Source organism: Eptesicus fuscus, chromosome 15 (assembly GCF_027574615.1).
Source record: "Eptesicus fuscus isolate TK198812 chromosome 15, DD_ASM_mEF_20220401, whole genome shotgun sequence".
Lineage (NCBI taxonomy): Eukaryota > Metazoa > Chordata > Mammalia > Chiroptera > Vespertilionidae > Eptesicus > Eptesicus fuscus.
The window spans coordinates 34,625,836-34,643,461 of record NC_072487.1 but is presented as its reverse complement, the minus strand read 5'-3'; the positions used below and the strand labels follow the sequence as shown (position 1 = coordinate 34,643,461).

Sequence of the window (17,626 nt, the reverse complement as noted above, 5' to 3'; positions counted from 1 at the left end):
CAATAGCAATCAAGGCTCACCTACAACAGGAGGGCACACACAACCCACACAAGGGACACTCGTGGAGCACTGGGCTCGATGATCAGGGAGAATGTGTGCCACTGGTCCCCACAGGTCACCTACTGCACAAGGCACCCTGCCAAGACCAAGAGATAGAGCAGATCTACCTAATACATAGGAGTAAACACAGTGTGACAGCAGACTTATTTGTTCAAGCTTTGCTTTCATTTGCATCAAACAAAAGGAAGTACAGCCCTGAAGTTTTCCAGAGCATTCCAAATAACTGAAAATACATATGTTGTGTTAACACCTACAAACCCACCATTCCTCATAATCCCAGAAATTCCACATGGGTCAAGGTCTCCTTAACATTTCTTGCCCACCAAATGGTAAAAGCCCACAAGCTTACCTCCATGCATAGCATCAACTCGGATCTTCAGTTGGCCAGGCCCAGCCAGCAAACTTTTGATGGCGTTAAAGTCAAAGATGGTCCGAAGGAGATTGAGATAGATATCCACTGGGTCTACTATCTCCACTAAGGATTAAAAAACAAAGGGAAACTGTGACCAGGAAGAAGACTTGGAAGTATAAAAATGAATTACTACCCTAACATATGGATCTCTAATCATAATCCCATCATAACCCCACACATTAGGTGAGAAGCAAAGTCTCCATTTACAGACAAAATCACAAATTAAGACATTAAGATGCTACAAACTTTTCAGGTTACATGGGTATAAATAGTATCAAGCTTTAAATTCTCCTTTGCAAGTAAAAAAATCAACCACAAGAATAAAGTAGTTAAAACTGTGTTCTGTTTCCCTGCTCCCACCTTCTTTCTGCCACCTCCCCAAAAAAACTGCACCCACCTCAGTGCTAAAAGGCATCTTGGTATATTCAGTGGGCTCTCCTATGGGGTTGGCCAAAGAATGACTCAGCTGGCATGCAACAAATCAAAGGAGTGACCTCAGCAGTGATTCCTATTTTCCAAATGCCATCGTGCCAAACAGACTCAGGTTTGGAATTAAGGATGAGGGATATATTCCTGAGTTTGTGTGATGGATGTCTCGTGTGCCCAATCTAGTACCAATTTAAGGGTGAATGCCAGATATTAGAAATCCTCATCAAACACAAATGTACTCCAGTGTCCAACACCACCCAATGACCAGGAATCCAAAACAAGTCTTTTCCATTTATTTGACAAATAAATAAAACCAGAATACATTACATTTTTCAAACTTGGTGATCATTACATAATAATACTCAGAAAGTACTTATCCTAGAAAAGTTCCTACTTGACTTTTAGACACTAAGATTTTGCTCATGAGCCTAACTTTTTAAATTCGTAAATTCTGAAACTTATATGTATTGTTTTTCAAAGTTTTCAAATACATGCTTCTTTGGAATCCTGAAATACCTAAACATGCACTAAGAATATTAGCAATCCACCTTTAATAATTTTCAGTAAACCCACATGCAATATTTAATGGAAGAGATTTTAATATGTAACATGAAACTCTTCTTCCTCTGGTCAAATATGCAAAAATATTTTTCCTTGCACTTAAATCAATGTACTATGTAGGTCCATTCAAATATAATGTCATTACTTTTAAAGAACACAGTTTTTAATCACATTTTGACAGGAAGAAGATATTAATCCTTAAAATAAATTAATTAAAAAATTAATCTATATGAACTTAACACCTAAAAATGGTTAAAATGATAAACTTTGTTATATATATATGTACATACATATATCTGTATATATGTATGTATGTATATATATATATATTTACCACAACAAAATATTACCCTATAAAATAAAAAGTCATGTCTTAAATATAGTAAAAATTTTACTCATTCTACAATATAGAATAATGTTTTTGGTGATTTCAATCTGGTACTTTAATTCTTAATCCACTTGCCTAAATACATTTGTATTTAGAGTAGATAATACATAGTACCAAACAGAAATGTATAAAACAAGAAAGCAAATAGAATTCAGTGAAATTTGAAAGTTAACTCCACAAAGTTCATGCTCTTGATCCTTCAAGGTGAAATGCCAAGGATTTATTTGTCTCCAATTAACCTAAGCCCTGCTCAACATTTAAAACAGCAAGAACATACCACAACAATTATCCCAAACAATTATCTGCACATTCTTTTGGGGAGCCAGGGAATCTCTCTACCACCTCCTGGTATCCATAGCTTTTAAAAAAAAAAACTCATCAAATTAGCAATGTGGCTGCAGCAATGAACCTGAATCTGAGTTCGTCAAAGACCTGGTCTCTTGAACAACTAAATAAAATTGAGAAGATACAATCAATCAATCAATAAAATTTTTTCTTAATGGAAATGCCTGATTTTTCTCAGTCACCTTATTGTCCAGTCCTTCCAAACCTAGTTGGGAGTGTGTACACATGCATGCACACATGTGTACACCCCTACACACACACACACACACACACACACACACACACACACACTGATTTGACATGCTCCCAACTAGATTAATAAAAGCAGGCTTCCGTTGCTTCCAGTAAGTATCACATGGGTTTGCATTGATTTCTGGTAAGTAAACAATTAACTCAAAATCTTTCAAGAAAAATGTAATAGAGTTGGCCCAAAACTGTGACCCTTGAACAGTTCATTTCAAGCTCTTCTGACCCTACAATATCATGTTGCTATGAACTAGGTATTTCATCTTTTATAGCTAAGTCAGATTACTTGTAAAAGATGTGTACCATCTTAACTGTATTCAAGCTTATAGGGGTACCAAATGAGTAAAAAAATAAATATTAGCTTTATTGCTACTTGTATGCCTTCTAGGAAAAGAAAAAAACACCAAGATAAAAATAGAGGGGGAAATGATATGCACATAAATGGCAGTAATGTTGTTACATAGTGCAATCCTACCTAATAAAGAGGGAATATGCTGATTGAACATCACGCCCTCACAAAGATGGTGGCACCCACAGCTAATAAGGAGGGAATATGCTAATTGACTGCCACGCCCTCAAAGATGGTGTGTCTGGCCACACCACACGCCTGCCTCCAGAGTCCCCAGTCCCCTCAGCCCCCAGCTGCCCAGGGCCAGGCCAAGGCGCAGGCAAGCCTCAGAGCTGCCCAGCCACGAAGGGCAGGCCCGAGGCACAGGTAACCAGGGCCAGCCGAGGCTTGCGCTGCTGGCCGTGGCAGCAGCAGAGGTGTGATGGGGTGTTGCCTTCCCCTGATCACTGGGTCGCCTCCTGCCCCTGAGGGCTCCCAGACTGTGAGTGGGGGCAGGCTGGGCTGAGGGACACCCCCTCCAGTGCATGAATTTTCATGCACCGGGCCTCTAGTATAAAATAAAAGGTTGTAATCTGAGTACGTCAGAAGTTTTATTCATGTAACAAAATAGGATGATATTTTTGACAATATCATTCTGATTCTCTAATTTTTGAACCACTTGCCTAAATCCATTAGGTACTTGTTGAATTTGTAAAATTTCCTAACACAGTGTTGGTAGAGAGCAGGTAATCAGTAATTGTGCATTGAATCAAGATGAACTGCATGGTTCGATCTTCCATGGGAAATTGTAGCCCCACTACCATGCTGGGTCTCCTATTTATTATCTAAGGCCGTGGTCGGCAAACTGCGGCTCGCGAGCCACATGCGGCTCTTTGGCCCCTGAGTGTGGCTCTTCCACAAAATACCACAGCCTGGGCAAGTCTATTTTGAAGTGGCATTAGAAGAAGTTTAAGTTTAAAAAATTTGGCTCTCAAAAGAAATTTCAGTCGTTGTACTGTTGATATTTGGCTCTGTTGACTAATGAGTTTGCCGACCACTGATGTAGGATATTTGGGCATCTCCACCTTAAGTACTTAGAAAAGCAAAGACAACTTTCGACAATTCACAGCCTATTCTTAGAACAATGAAAAAGTGTCAGCCCTGAAACTTTCCCTATGTGGAAAATGATAGAGAATTTGGAAAGTGGTTTTTGAAAGTTGCCAGTTCTGAATCTCTTGGCTGTTCTCATTTTCCTCTACACTACATTCAGATTATATCTATTTATCAAGTGTCACTCCAAAGATTGATACTTCAATCACTTTCCCATGTACACTGCCCTGCAGAAACCAGTCAACCCACCCATGGAGTTATTCTGACTTCTTCAAAACATAATTTCTCTATTACCTCTAAATGGTTTGAATTTGTTCTCCAGGTCAAATTCTTGTCTTCCTAGTCGAGACAGGTCAATTCGAAGATCAGGACATATAGCATATTCCTCAATTGTTTTGCTGATCTGATAGATTTTGTCTGAAACAACATCTGGTGCAGGACCTAAAATTTGAAAATAATGCATCACCAAACATAAATTTATTTAAATTTTTCATCAGAGAAGTATCACCTCCTCCTCTACCAAGCAGGAGAAAGATTCATTTGTTCTCTAAACAATAGTCAACAGTCCACAGTTCAATTATTTCTTGTGTTGTATACATGCACTGTGGAAGAAATTTAGTCAGGCTCACCTGTTCAATGGAGGTGCATAACCTACATGTTTGTTTGTTTGAATCTACTTCTAAGCAATGATACATCTTCCCTAAAAATAGTTTCACACCTGCCAGGGAGGCCCGGTTATGTAATCAGCTTTATTCAGGATATGAGACACAAACAGGATATGCATTTGACAGAAGTGAGGGATTCCAGAATTAAACTGCAGCTTCCCAAGTGCACTTAGAGGGAAAAACATATGATTTCTACTCCCAGGTCTGCTGCCTCATGGATGTGTGAATTTACCAGGGTAAATTATTTTCCCCAACTCATACTCTCTAGTGACTCCTAAGTTTTTAAATGACGTTTAACTCAAAATATCCCATACATTAGTTGTAATACCACTTTAAATTAATTGAACATAAAAACAATAGTTGTCCTCCTTTAGTTTTTCTTGTCTTTTTAACTTTTATGACTTAATGCACCCCACTTTACATTTTTTGCAACAAGTCTGGGAATCAAATAAGTAGACTGAAAAATCTAAAATATAAATTATAGAGAATAGATGAGATAGAGAGATGTTAAGATAGCTTTGTGTATTAATTTCATTCACCAACTATATTTTAACTTTCTACTAAACACAAATTATTTATTGACTTCTTTTATATCCCAATCCTAGAGCTGCACTGTTCGATACAATAGCCACTAGCCACATGTGGCTACTGAGCACTTGAAATGTGATAGTCAATTTGAAATGTTCTATGATTATAAAATACACACGAAATTTTGAAGAGTTAGTAGAAAACTATAATACATCGTATTAATAATTTTATAGTAACATGTTGAAATAATATTTTGGATATATTAGGTTAAATAAAATATATTACTCATTTCACCTGTGTTTTTTTTTACTTTGTTTACGTGGCTATCAGAAAAATTTAAAATACATATGTAACTCACAACCTATTTCTATTTAACAGTACTACTTTAGGGCATAACACTGTTACTGCCTCCCAAAAAATACTCATTGAACATATGAAAAGAAATAGTGCCTAAACTCATTAAATTTTATACATTAAATATGTGCAAGTTTTGTGTATATCAATTACACCTCAATAAAACTGGAGGTGGGGAAGGAATAGCAATAGCACCATTTCAGTAGGTGGGAAAGAATAGAGCCTAGTAGATTATACTAACATTTTTTTTGTCATGTAGAAAAAGTAAGGACCACAAAGTAATAAACGTATTCCTTCTCAACTTCACCCTTTTACAAAACATAAAAAGTAAATAATCTTAATTAGTTTTTGAATTTTTTATGCAAAAATAATACTTACCAGATTAAAGAATGCATAAATATCCCCATCTTCTGGACACTACAACATATTATAGTGCTGTCTCTATCAGTTTTTAAGTCTCTATTTGAGTTTTAATGCCGAAGTACACTGATTTTTTAAAGTAAAACAAGTTCTACTGCACGAGATGATAATTTTCAATCAGCCACCCACATACATAACCTTAGAGCTCATCAGCCACCTGTGTTCCTTGACAACTTGCAAGTTTCTTGACATCTTCTACTCCAGTGATTTTCTTCTTCATTTTAGTTGATGCCTGGTACAGCCCTAACTTAAATAATAATGTCTCTTGAAATCCTTCCTTCAAAAATATCAAACATGAGTATCCTTACCCCACAAATTCCTTATCTTCCTTCTACCTTACTCTGTACCTCTGCTGAGCCTGCTCTTCATCACTTAATTAATCCCAGGCCATCAGTCCATTCTAGTTTCATTGGTGTCTTATTCCAGGCAGGATCCTATGATCCACCATTTGAGCTATGCCTTTGTCAGCCCAGTAACACAAGCCAACATTTATTGAAATTTACATATACCACATCTCACACTTTATATGAAATTTGGCACTCACAAAAAGCAGATGAAGTGTTATTATTATCCCCAGTTTCCAAATGGGGAAACTGAAATTGGAAGAGGTGACCTTAACCAAGGTCACATACCTAGTAATTGACAGAGGCTAGATTTGAATCTTAGTTGTCTGATGTCAGCTCAGACACTATTAACAACCACCAGCCCTCTTGATGCTCTGCCGTGCCTATCCACCCGATCATTCCCCAAACACTTATCTGCTCCCACTGCTGACACTCCCATACATTGCTGAAGGTAGTCATGGAGTTATACAAACTGCCTTATCCTAAGAATGCGTGTTTAACTTAACCCTGATTCTCACTTCTCAGAAATCTTCAACAAATTTCCCAGAGTACCTTTTAGAAAACATCTCCATTTATCCCAGAACCCTTCTCTGTTCTTGCCTTGTGATCTTAGCAGGCAACCTTTCTTCTTATTTTATTTTGAACAGACATAGGCAACTATTCCCAAAACTTCCATTCTGCACCCCTCAAAGTTGCTTCTTTCCCCATAATCACTTGAGCCAATTCCTTTATATTCCATTGGTTCTGTTTCTCTGGAGAACCCTAATACAAGCACCTCACTAGATTTTTCTAAACTACTTCCTCTTTGCCCTGTTTGACCATCAGGAGGTCATTGTAAGGCTGTGATAACATAAAGGAAGAAAGAGATCATGATGATTAAGGCATATTCTGAACCACATACCTCCATTGGCAACATTAAACTTCACTCCAAACTCTCCCCCGGGTCCTCCAGGGCAGTGGCTGGCTGTCAGGATAATTCCACCAGCTGCCTTGATCTTTCTTATAATGCAGGAAACAGCAGGTGTCGACAAGATGCCATTCTGTCCAATAATCAGTCGTCCAATCTAGACCAGCCAGGAAAAAAAAAATCAATCCTAATACATGGGATTGAAGTACATTTCAACAGGAAAGTGCCCCAGGCTCTACTAACACACAGTAAATCACTTGGCCAAAGGAACTGAGTGGGCAGGTGTGAGGGGAGAGGGAAAGAAGGCAGAGCTTGGGCATTGTCTCTTCTGCCCTATGTCTCCAAGACCATTTGAGACACCCATATCTAGCAGTCAATTATTAATCTGTAAATTGGAACTGTCTCATTGATCTTCAGTAATTCGAAACACCTGCTTTTAATGACCAAAGGGTTAGTTTGAACCACACAAGAAGTTCTTAGTTGCTGGCTCCAAAGCTGTACATTAACATGCTAGAAATTACAAGAAAAAAAGAAATGGAGCATTTCTATGCTTCATCCCTTTCTCTGCCTCAGCATAAGTTCACACAGGAGGGGACCTGATTTATATAGTCTTGTTGTCAGTGGGCATATTTTAACTGGACTTGGAACAACCCTCTTCTGAAGGCAGGAAGTCTAGGCCTGCCACTAAGTGACAGCATGTGCTGGGGACATTGGGGACACTACCCAATCGTGTGCTCGGCAGAGACCTTTAAGTCATCCATTAGTGTGGCCAGACTTTTTCTATAGCTATAAAACTAACTTTTAAAAAAGAATACAGCTCTGCAGAGTATTACCTGGTATGCTTTGTTTTAAAATAGGACCCAATGTCATCCAATCCAGTGGTTCTCAAATTTTGCTACAACTTAGAATCACTAATGAAGCCTAGAAAATTCTCCATACTCAGACTGCATCCCAGTCTAATTATACTGGAACCTTGGGGAAGGAGGGAGGTATCCAGGAATTTGTAGTTTTTAGGGTGATTCCAGTGCTCAAACAAGCTCGGTGATCAAACCCCCTCATCACTCATAGGACCAGCAGCATGAGCATCACTTATGAGCTCGGTAGAAATGAAGAATTTCAAGGCCCACCAAAGACCTACTCAATAAGTATCAGTATCATAACAAAATCCCCTTTCCTCCTTCCAGATAATTCATTTGTTCATTAAAGTTTGAGAAGTATTGATGTAGCCCACAAACCAAGGCAAGCTTTAGCACCCAGCTCAATAGCAGTTACCCTGGCATCCAAAATAGCATGGCTAGAGGTAGGTCATTGACCAAATATGACAATGAGGGAAGATACAGAAAAATATACCCTATGGAGAGCAAACACAAGAACTCCAAAAACAAAGCACTCTTGGGATGACTTAGTATGGAAAAGACCCACATAACACAACATCTCCATAGTATATTTTTGAGTGGATGAAGCAGATTATAAACAAATAAATGCAATAATAATAGTAATAATAACAATTATTGGTTACTTATTAGGAAGGAAGACAGCAGAATTCTATGATAGAAAATAATGGAGTGTCAATTTTAATAACAACAATTTTATTCTAAGTACAATGGGAATCCATAAAAGGGTATTAAGCAATGGAAGTGATCTGATACCATTTACATTTTAAAAGATCATGGACTGAGCAATTCAGATGATCTTGTTAAAAAGCAAGTTGTACCTTGTCAGCAAAACATTCCCATTACTTTTCTTGTTCCCCACCAACCCTAGGTAAAGCCAAAGTCTTCATCATAGATTCCAAGGCCCTACATGATCTGATCCCCATGGCCTGCCATTTCCCTCCCACTCCCTGCTTCAGCCACAGTGGCTGCTTTGCTGTTCCTCAAACACACCAAGCATATCAGGGCCTTTGCCTTCTTTTCCTCTGCTTAGAGCACTCTTACCCAGGTATTCATATGCCTCCTCGCTCCTGTCCAATATAATCAGAGATAGCACTGTTGACAGCTCTATATAATACAGCACCCATTAGTCCTTAATTCCCCTATAGGTCTCTGTTTCTTTTACCCTGCTTTAATCTTCTGTATTACACATGTTACCATCTAATATCTTCCATATTACTTATTTTCCCACTATATATAAGTTCTAAGGACTTTGTTTAGTCACTGCTATATATTTTAAAATTCTAAAACAAACTTAGCATGTAAGTACATGATAAATATATGTTGAATGAATTGAAAAAAATGAATGAATGATGAATGAATGGCTGCTATGTGGAAAATGCATTGGAGAGTGACAAGAGCAGAAGGAGAAAGATCAGATGAAAGGCTATTATAGCAGAGCTGATTGTGAATAATGTCTTGGATTAGGCTAGAGACAATAGAGATGAAGATAAGTGATTATATCTGATATATATTTTTGGAAGGAGAATGAATAGAAGACGTGTGTGGAATGAAATATGAAAGAGAGGAGCTCTGGTAACCAACTTCCAAGATGGCTCCCAAGTGATCCCCCCCTTCTGTCATTCCTGCCTCTGGGCAGTCCCCTCCCACACTGAATGAGGCAGATCTGGGTGATTAGAACATTGAAGAGGGAGAGTGTGTGACTTCCAAGGGAAGGCGGTAAGTGCCACTTCTGCCTTGCTCTCTTGGATTGTTCCCTCTGGAAGATACCAGTCATCATGTAATGAAGACATCACACAGGGAGCTCTGTGTAGGCACCTGAATGGAAAGGAACTGAGACCTCCCACCAATAGCCAGCACCAACTTGCTAGCCGTGGAGGTGAGCCATCTTGCAGTGTATCCTCCAGCCTCAGTCAAGCCTTAACATGACAAAGCCCCCACCAATATATGACTGTGACCTCATTAGAGTCCCCAAGTCAGAACAACCCACCTTCTGTCTCTCAAAAACTATAAAAAATAATACATATTTATTGTTTTAAGCCACTAAATTTTATGGTAATTTCTTGCATAGCTTTCTACCTTTAGATTTGGATGAATGGTGGTGCCATTTATTAAAACAGGAAAGACATAGGACAATAATTACATTCATATTATGATCCAGAGCCATAATAAATTATGTTCTACATGCTCTTGTTAAAATTTATTTGGTCACTCAACTCATTTTATTATTACATACAATGTAGAAGACCGTACAGATACAACAATGAATACAATTTAGTAACTTCCCTCAAGGAGTAAGTCTGTGGATTCAAGAACCTAAAAAAGTAATGTAACTTTTGTTCACTGTTTTCTATATATCCTGTTTTTTAGAATATTTTTTTACAATTCTATAACACATCATCTGTATATTGTATTGTGTGTTCACCACCCAAAGTTAAATCTTCTTCCATAACCATCTATTATTCCCCCTTTACCCTCTTCTACCTCCCCCAACTCCACTTTCTCTCTGGTAATCACCGTACTGATGTCTGTGTCTCAGGTTTTTCTCGCTTAATTCCTTCCTTTTTTTTCACCAAGCCCCCAAGCTCCCTCCCCTCTGACAGCCGTCCGTCTGTTCTTGGCATCTATGAGTCTGTTTCTATTTTGTTCATTAGATTCCAGATATAAGTGAAATCACATGGTACTTGTCTTTCTCTGACTGGCTTCTTTCACTTAGCACCGTGGTCGGCAAACTGCGGCTCGCAAGCCACATGCAGCTCTTTGGCCCCTTGAGTGTGGCTCTTCCACAAAATATCACGGCCTGGGCGAGTCTATTTTGAAGAAGTGGCATTAGAAGAAGTTTAAGTTTAAAAATTTTGGCTCTCAAAAGAAATTTCAATCGTTGTACTGTTGATATTTGGCTCTGTTGACTAATGAGTTTGCCAACCACTGACTTAGCATAATACTCTCCAGGTCCATCCATGCTGTGGCAAAGGGTAAGATTTCCTTCTTTTTTACAACCAAGTAATATTCCATTATGGTGATTATCAGAGGGAAAGGGTGTTGGGGGGAGGTAGAGGAAGGGAAAGGGCAGATAACTGGTGATGGAAGGAGACTTGACTTGAGGTGGTTAACACACAATACAATATACAGATGATGTATTATAGAATTGTACTGAAGAAACATACACAATTTTATTAACCAGTGTCACCACAATAAATAAATAAATTCAATTTAAAAATTAGTTTTAGTGTCCCTGGCTAGCTAAGTATGTACACTATGTATTTCAATTTATTTCAGCCCAACATGGGGCTTGGGGTCTGGCTTTCTCCCACAAATGATACCAAGGACTCTGGAGGCCATGGTACTTCTTGGTGTAGTGAGATTACTGCTCAGTGCAGTGAGGTCACTGATCTTGTCAGGAAGTGAGGTCACTGCTCCTCCTGAGGAGATGCCTGGGGTAGGGGACCCAAGGGTGACCTTACTTCTTGACAATGGAGCCCAACAGAACCTGGAACCCTAGTTACCAGGAAGCCACATTCTATAACTGCCACTTCCCATCTCATTTGGATAGAGACACTGGAAAGGACACCATGTTTTCATGTTGTCTGCCCCCCATGTCCCAAAGCCGAGGCCTCAAGAGAGGCAGCAATGAGAGTATGTTCCACAGCAATCGCTGCTGGTACAGGGCTCAGGCCAGACCCCTATCACCCTTGACATGGTTGGAGCCAGAGGTAACACAAGGAGGCCCTGGGCGGTTTTGTGCGGGCCAGGCCACCACTCTGACCCCACCTGAGCAGCCCGATGTCCCCTCCGTGTGTGTGTGTGTGTGTGTGTGTGTGTGTGTGTGTGTGTGTAAGGGGGGTTCACATAGAAAGGGCCTGAGCAGGAACAGGCTGGGGAGGGGTCAGAAGCCTGGTGGACCAGTCATGTTCACACCTCAGGTCAAGGTTCACTGTGTGGATGAAGAGTGTGTGTGGCCACCTCTGCCCGAGGTCTATCCCGAGCCCTGGAGGTGACTCTCATTTCCCCTGGGAGGAGGTCTGTGCAGACACAGGGCTGGGCCTGATCCGGGAGCAGAAGGTCCAGTAAGCACAAGCAGCAGCAACTAGGGCAGGGCAGGGCTTGAGGCCTCTGGATTGGCTGCTGGTCACTGTCATTGCAGAGCTCAACCCAGGTCATGGAGGAGCAGCAGCTGGTCCATGAAGACCCCAGCCCACCTTCACCATTGAGGGGCAGGTGGGCCATATTACCGAGGGCCAGAGCAGGCCCGAAGTGCATATGGCCAACTGGGGGTCTGGGGAACCAGGGCCCTTTAGTGGCTGGATATGGACTCCTGCCCAGAAGCCCATCAGGTTCCGCAGACCTCCATCCTGGAAGCTGCTCAATCAGCAAAGACAGATCGCACTTTGCAACTCCTTCCTGGAGTCGCCCAGGTTCCGCAAGAGGTTCCCAATGTGTGATGCCTTCCTGGAGCACCAGACCCATGTGAATCACACCGGGCCAGAGGACCTGCAGCCCCAGGGGGCAGAGCCCAAGGGTGAGGAGGTGGAGGGGGTGTGAGTGGGCTAGGAGGTGGACGTGCATGCAAGCTTACGGGGAGGGCTCAGTGCCAGACACACAGAGAGCACCCCCAGAGGCTGGCCAGGGGCAAAGCCTGGCCCCCCAGACCACCCACCTGCTGGACTGTAGGTGGGGAGCACGTCCTGTGGTGGGTCCTGGGCTATGGCTTCTCTGGAAGGCTCTGGATTCTGTTACGTCCTTCGGGAGAGGAAAGGGCATATGGAAAAGCAGGGACATGGGTGATCTCTTCTCCTCTCACAAATCCAGCACTGGCCCAGGAGGCAGAGGAGGCTCCTGCAGTAACACCTGAAGTCCATCCAGAGGAGCCTGATGGAAGCTACAGGCGTGTCCACCTCCAGAGGTCCTGCCACCTCCAGCAGCTACTACAGCTACAGCTGGGGAGCCGGGGCCGGCCTAGGAAGAACCTGCAGACATGACTGAGGCCCCACCACCCCTGGATGAGGAACCCTCCTTGGAACCTGCCCAGGTTCCTGCCTCAGAGGAGGAGCTGCCTCCCTGAAAACCCAGCAGGGCCAGCTCCAGAGCCGCTAGCTGAGACTGCTTGCTGTCTCGCCTCAGAAAAACTTGTGCTACCCGCCTCATTGACCTTTTCTTCTTCTTTTCTTTTTCTGTTTTACTATTCTTTGGGGTAATTCAGCTGTTTACTATTTATGGGGTAATTCAGCTGTTTATTTTTTAATTTTTATTATTCAGAATATTTGGGGGTCTTTTTCTTTTTCTCTGTTCTTCTTTTATGCTTTGTTTCTCCATGGGGTGATTCAATTTAATAAATAAATTTATTTATTTATTTATTGTTTGTTTGTTTGTTTGTTTGTTTGTTTGTTTGTATTTTAAATGGTGTCATTCCTGAGCCTGAAGGACATTCACGATGCTGGGCAAGCATCACCACCGTCTAGTTGCAGGATGTTCCATCCCCCAAAAGGAAACCCTGCACCAACAGTACTCACTCCTCACTCCTGTCCCTGGAGACACCTGGTCTGTTTTCTGTCTCTGCTCTGTTACCTGTTCTGGACGTTCCCTACACATGGAATCTTAGTGCCTTTTTGTGTCTGCTCACATATGTTTGTTTGTTTTTATCTGAAATAGCATTTTTGTTATTTGAAAGGGAAATCCCATGTGGATTTGAGGTCAGATGTAGGAGGTTGGGGAAAGAAGCCCCTTTTCCTAAGTATGTGTATAACCCTGTGGTAGAGACCACTGTGCTAAGTGTGACCCCAGGGCCAAAAGCCAATCAGGTAACTGCTGGTTCTTCCTGTGCCCAAAACTAAAAGGAGAAAAATGCAGAAATCTGGGAAGACAAACCACAACCTGGAAAGCATTCCTCACAACCCAAGGCCAGAGAAAGATTTAAAATCCTGTGGTGCAGAGAACTCTTAAAAGTGGGTGCTTTCTAAAGGGACAAAGGACAAACACACGAGAGGCCGTGCACCCAACTCTATCTGGCAGAGATATCCGACCTCCACGATGGGGACACACGCACTGTCAACACTGGGGAGAAAGCATTGTCACCATCAGACTCACAGGCTTCTGGTCTGGTGGCAACCAACCCTGGGGACAAAATGAGGCAGCAGAGGCCCAAGCAGATCCCCTGGGGAGGAGGGGGAAAGGCCACCCTCTGGGAAAACAGTGTGTAGGACCTGCCAAAGTCCCACAGGTGCACAACTGCACCTGGCAGTGCTCCCCCTAGGACAGTGATGGCGAACCTATGACACGTGTGTCAGCACTGACACGCATAGCCATTTCTGATGACACGCAGCCACTGAGGCGGCCGCATGCCGAGGATGAAACATTTGCTGCTCCTGAGGATGAAACATTTGCGAAATAATGTTTTTTCCTCAAAGTGACACACTACCCGAGTTATGCTCAGTTTTTTGGCGAAGTTTGACACACCAAGCTCAAAAGGTTGCCCATCACTGCCCTAGGAGGTTACCCCACAGAAACTCTTGCACAATTGTTCAAAGATGAATTTTTGAGACTACCCAGCAGAGCACTGATGAAATAGCCTGGAATTGGAGAGACCACTAATGTCCATGGAGAAGGGATGGGATCCACCAATCCCAATCCACATGGATGAAGGAAGCTGAGCAGCTGCTAAAGTCAGTGCAGGGGTCTCTATGTGCTTACATATAAAGACTTCAGGGGTTCTCTCACATTAGACATGAGCAAATCGTCTGCATCCAGGATCCCTCCTGTAAGACCACATACATATCATTTCAACAGGCAGACATGCATATGTGAAAACAACATGATACTGCATATAGAAAACCTAAAGATTCCACCAAAAAACTACTAGAATTTAAAAATGAATTTAGTAAAGCAGGATACAAAACAAATATCCAAAAATCAATTGCATTTGTATACACTAATAACTATCTGTAAGGGAAACTAAGAAAACAGTATCATTTACAATTGCATCAAAATAAATAAAATACCTAAGGATAAATTTAACTAAGGATATAAAAACCTATACTTGGAAAATTATAAGATATTGAAGAAAGAAATTGAAAAAGATACAAATAAGTAGAAGCATATACTGTGTTCATGAATAGGAAGGATTAACATCATTAAAATTTCTGTACTACCCAAAGCAACCTACAGACTCAATGCAATCCCTATCAAGATACCAATAGTGTATTTCATAGAAGTAGAACAAGTATTCCAAGAAGAACTTGAATAGCCACAGTAATCTTGAGAAAGAAGAAAAAAGTTGGAGGAATCATGCTTCCTGATATCAAACTATACTACAATTCCACAGTAATCAAAACAGCATGGCACTGGCATAAAAACAGACATATAGATCAATGGAATAGAATAGAGAGCCCAAAAATAAATGCATGCCTTTATAATCAATTAATATTTAACAAAGGAGGCAAAAGCATACAATAAGGACAGTCTATTCAATAAGTGTTGTTGGGAAAATAGGAAATATATGTGCAAAAAAATGAAACTAGACCTCCTTCTTACACCATCCTATCTAATAAAAGAGTAATATGCAAATTGACTGTCACTCCAAGACACAAGATGGCCACCCCTATGTTGTCAAAGATGGCTGCCCCCATGTGGACACAAGATGGCCAGCACAAGATGGCCAGCAGGGGAGGGCAGTTGGGGTGACCAGGCCAGCAAGGGATGGCAGCTGGATGGGACCCAGGCCTGCAAGGGAGGGCAGTTGGGGGGACCAGGCCTGCAGGGGAGGGCAGTTAGGGGTGACCGGGCCGGCAGAGGAGGGCAGTTGGGGGACACCAGGTCAGCAGGGGAGGGCAGTTGGGGGGGAACAGGCCTGCAGGGGAGGGCAGTTGCGGGGGGGCCATGCCTGCAGGGGAGGGCAGTTGGGAGGGACCAGGCCTGCAGGGGAGGACAGTTAGGGGCAACCAGACTGGCAGGGGAGGGCAGTTAGGGGTGACCAGGCCTGCAGGGGCGGGCAGTTGGGAGGGACCAGGCCTGCAGGGGAGGGCAGTTTGGGGGGACCAGGCCTGCAGGAGAGGACAGTTGCGGGGGACCCGGCCTGCAGGGGAGGGCAGTTGTAGGGGACCAGGCCAGCAGGGGAGGGCAGTTGGGGGCAACCAGGCCTGCAGGGGAGGACAGTTAGGGGCAACCAGACTGGCAGGGGAGGGCAGTTAGGGGCAATCAGGCCAGCCAGGGAGCAGTTAGGCGTCGATCATGCTGGCAGTGGTTAGGGGGTGATCAGGCTGGCAGGCTGGCAGGCAGAAGCGGTTAGGGGCAATCAGGCAGAGGCAGACGAGCAGTTGGGAGCCAGCAGTCCTGGATTGTGAGAGGGATGTCCAACCACCCGTTTAGGCCCGATCCCACCAGGCCTAAATGGGCGGTCGGACATCCCTCAAGGCTGAGGGACACCCCCCACCCCCTGTGCACGAATTTCGTGCACCGGGCCTCTAGTACAAAGAATAAACTCAAAATAGATTAAAGAATTATTCTTAAAGATATAGTCTTTAAACAGGAAGAGGTATGTATGTATGTGTAACTATTTCCTATAGTGGTATTCATTACAAGTGAAAAATTAAAACAATCTTTATAAATGTCTAGTAATTAAGGACCTATTAAATAAAGCATAATGTATTGACTTATGGAATATTCTTCAGCCATTTAAAAGGGTAATTATAAAAATTGTGCAGCTGTGGCAGACTTGGTTTGTAGTCCACAAAAAATTATGATCCCTTCCATAGTATAGAGTTGCTGAGCAGCAGCTGCCCAGACAGGGGCTGTATTATCTAGATGTACCCTTGCATCTAGGTGTGGCCACATGACTAGTTTTCACATTGAGTGTTAAACTAGTGTAAGAATGAGAATAGAAGTAATATGAGTTCCTGAACTAAGGATGTGAACAAGGATACATGCCTTCTCTACACTGCTTATTTCTCCTTCCACAGACTCATTCCAGAGCCACATGGTAGAAGGGACCTACCTTACTGGATAGACAAGAGTCTTTGCCCACCAGGAACATCCATAGTGGACTATGATATGAATAAGAAATAACTTTGTATTATTTTTAAGGCAATAAAAATGGGGTACCTTTCAGGCCAGAAAAGAATGGAAATTTACAAAGTAATGCAAAGCAAGGGAATGAATCCAAGAATACTCTATACAGCAAGGCTATCATTCAAAATTGAAGGGGAAATAAGGAGCTTCACAGACAAAAGAAGGCTAAGGGAGTTTATCACTACCAATCCAGCAATGCAAGAAATGCTAAAGGGACTGGTGTAAAAAGAAGAAATAAAAAGGTAAGAAGAAACACAGGCACAAAAAATAAAAATGGCTACAAACAAGTACCTTTCAATAATAACTTTAAACGTAAACAGACTAAATGCTACAATCAAAAGACATTGAGTGGCTGAATGGATAAAAAAACATGACCCATATATATGCTGTCTACAAGAGACCCACCTCAGAACAAGAGACTCACACAGATTGAAAGTGAAAGGATGTAAAAACATCTTTCAGGCAAATGGAAATGAAAAAAAAGCTGGGGTAGCAATACTTATATCTGACAAAATAGACCTCAAAGTGAAGGCCATAACAAGAGATAAGGAAGGCCACTTCATAATACTAAAAGAA

At 41.9% G+C, this 17,626-nt stretch overlaps 1 protein-coding gene across 1 annotated transcript in view; it reads right to left on the bottom strand.

The window, feature by feature from the left end:
- The window catches only part of PGM5 (phosphoglucomutase 5), a 170,454-nt gene that overhangs the window by 135,984 nt on the left and 16,844 nt on the right, over positions 1-17,626 (bottom strand). The window contains exons 2-4 of the mRNA XM_008144963.3: positions 7,092-7,254; positions 4,174-4,320; positions 410-535 (exon numbers count right to left, since the gene is read on the bottom strand). Coding sequence (XP_008143185.1) covers positions 410-535; positions 4,174-4,320; positions 7,092-7,254 — 436 coding nt within the window. The remainder of the gene's footprint in view (positions 1-409; positions 536-4,173; positions 4,321-7,091; positions 7,255-17,626) is intronic.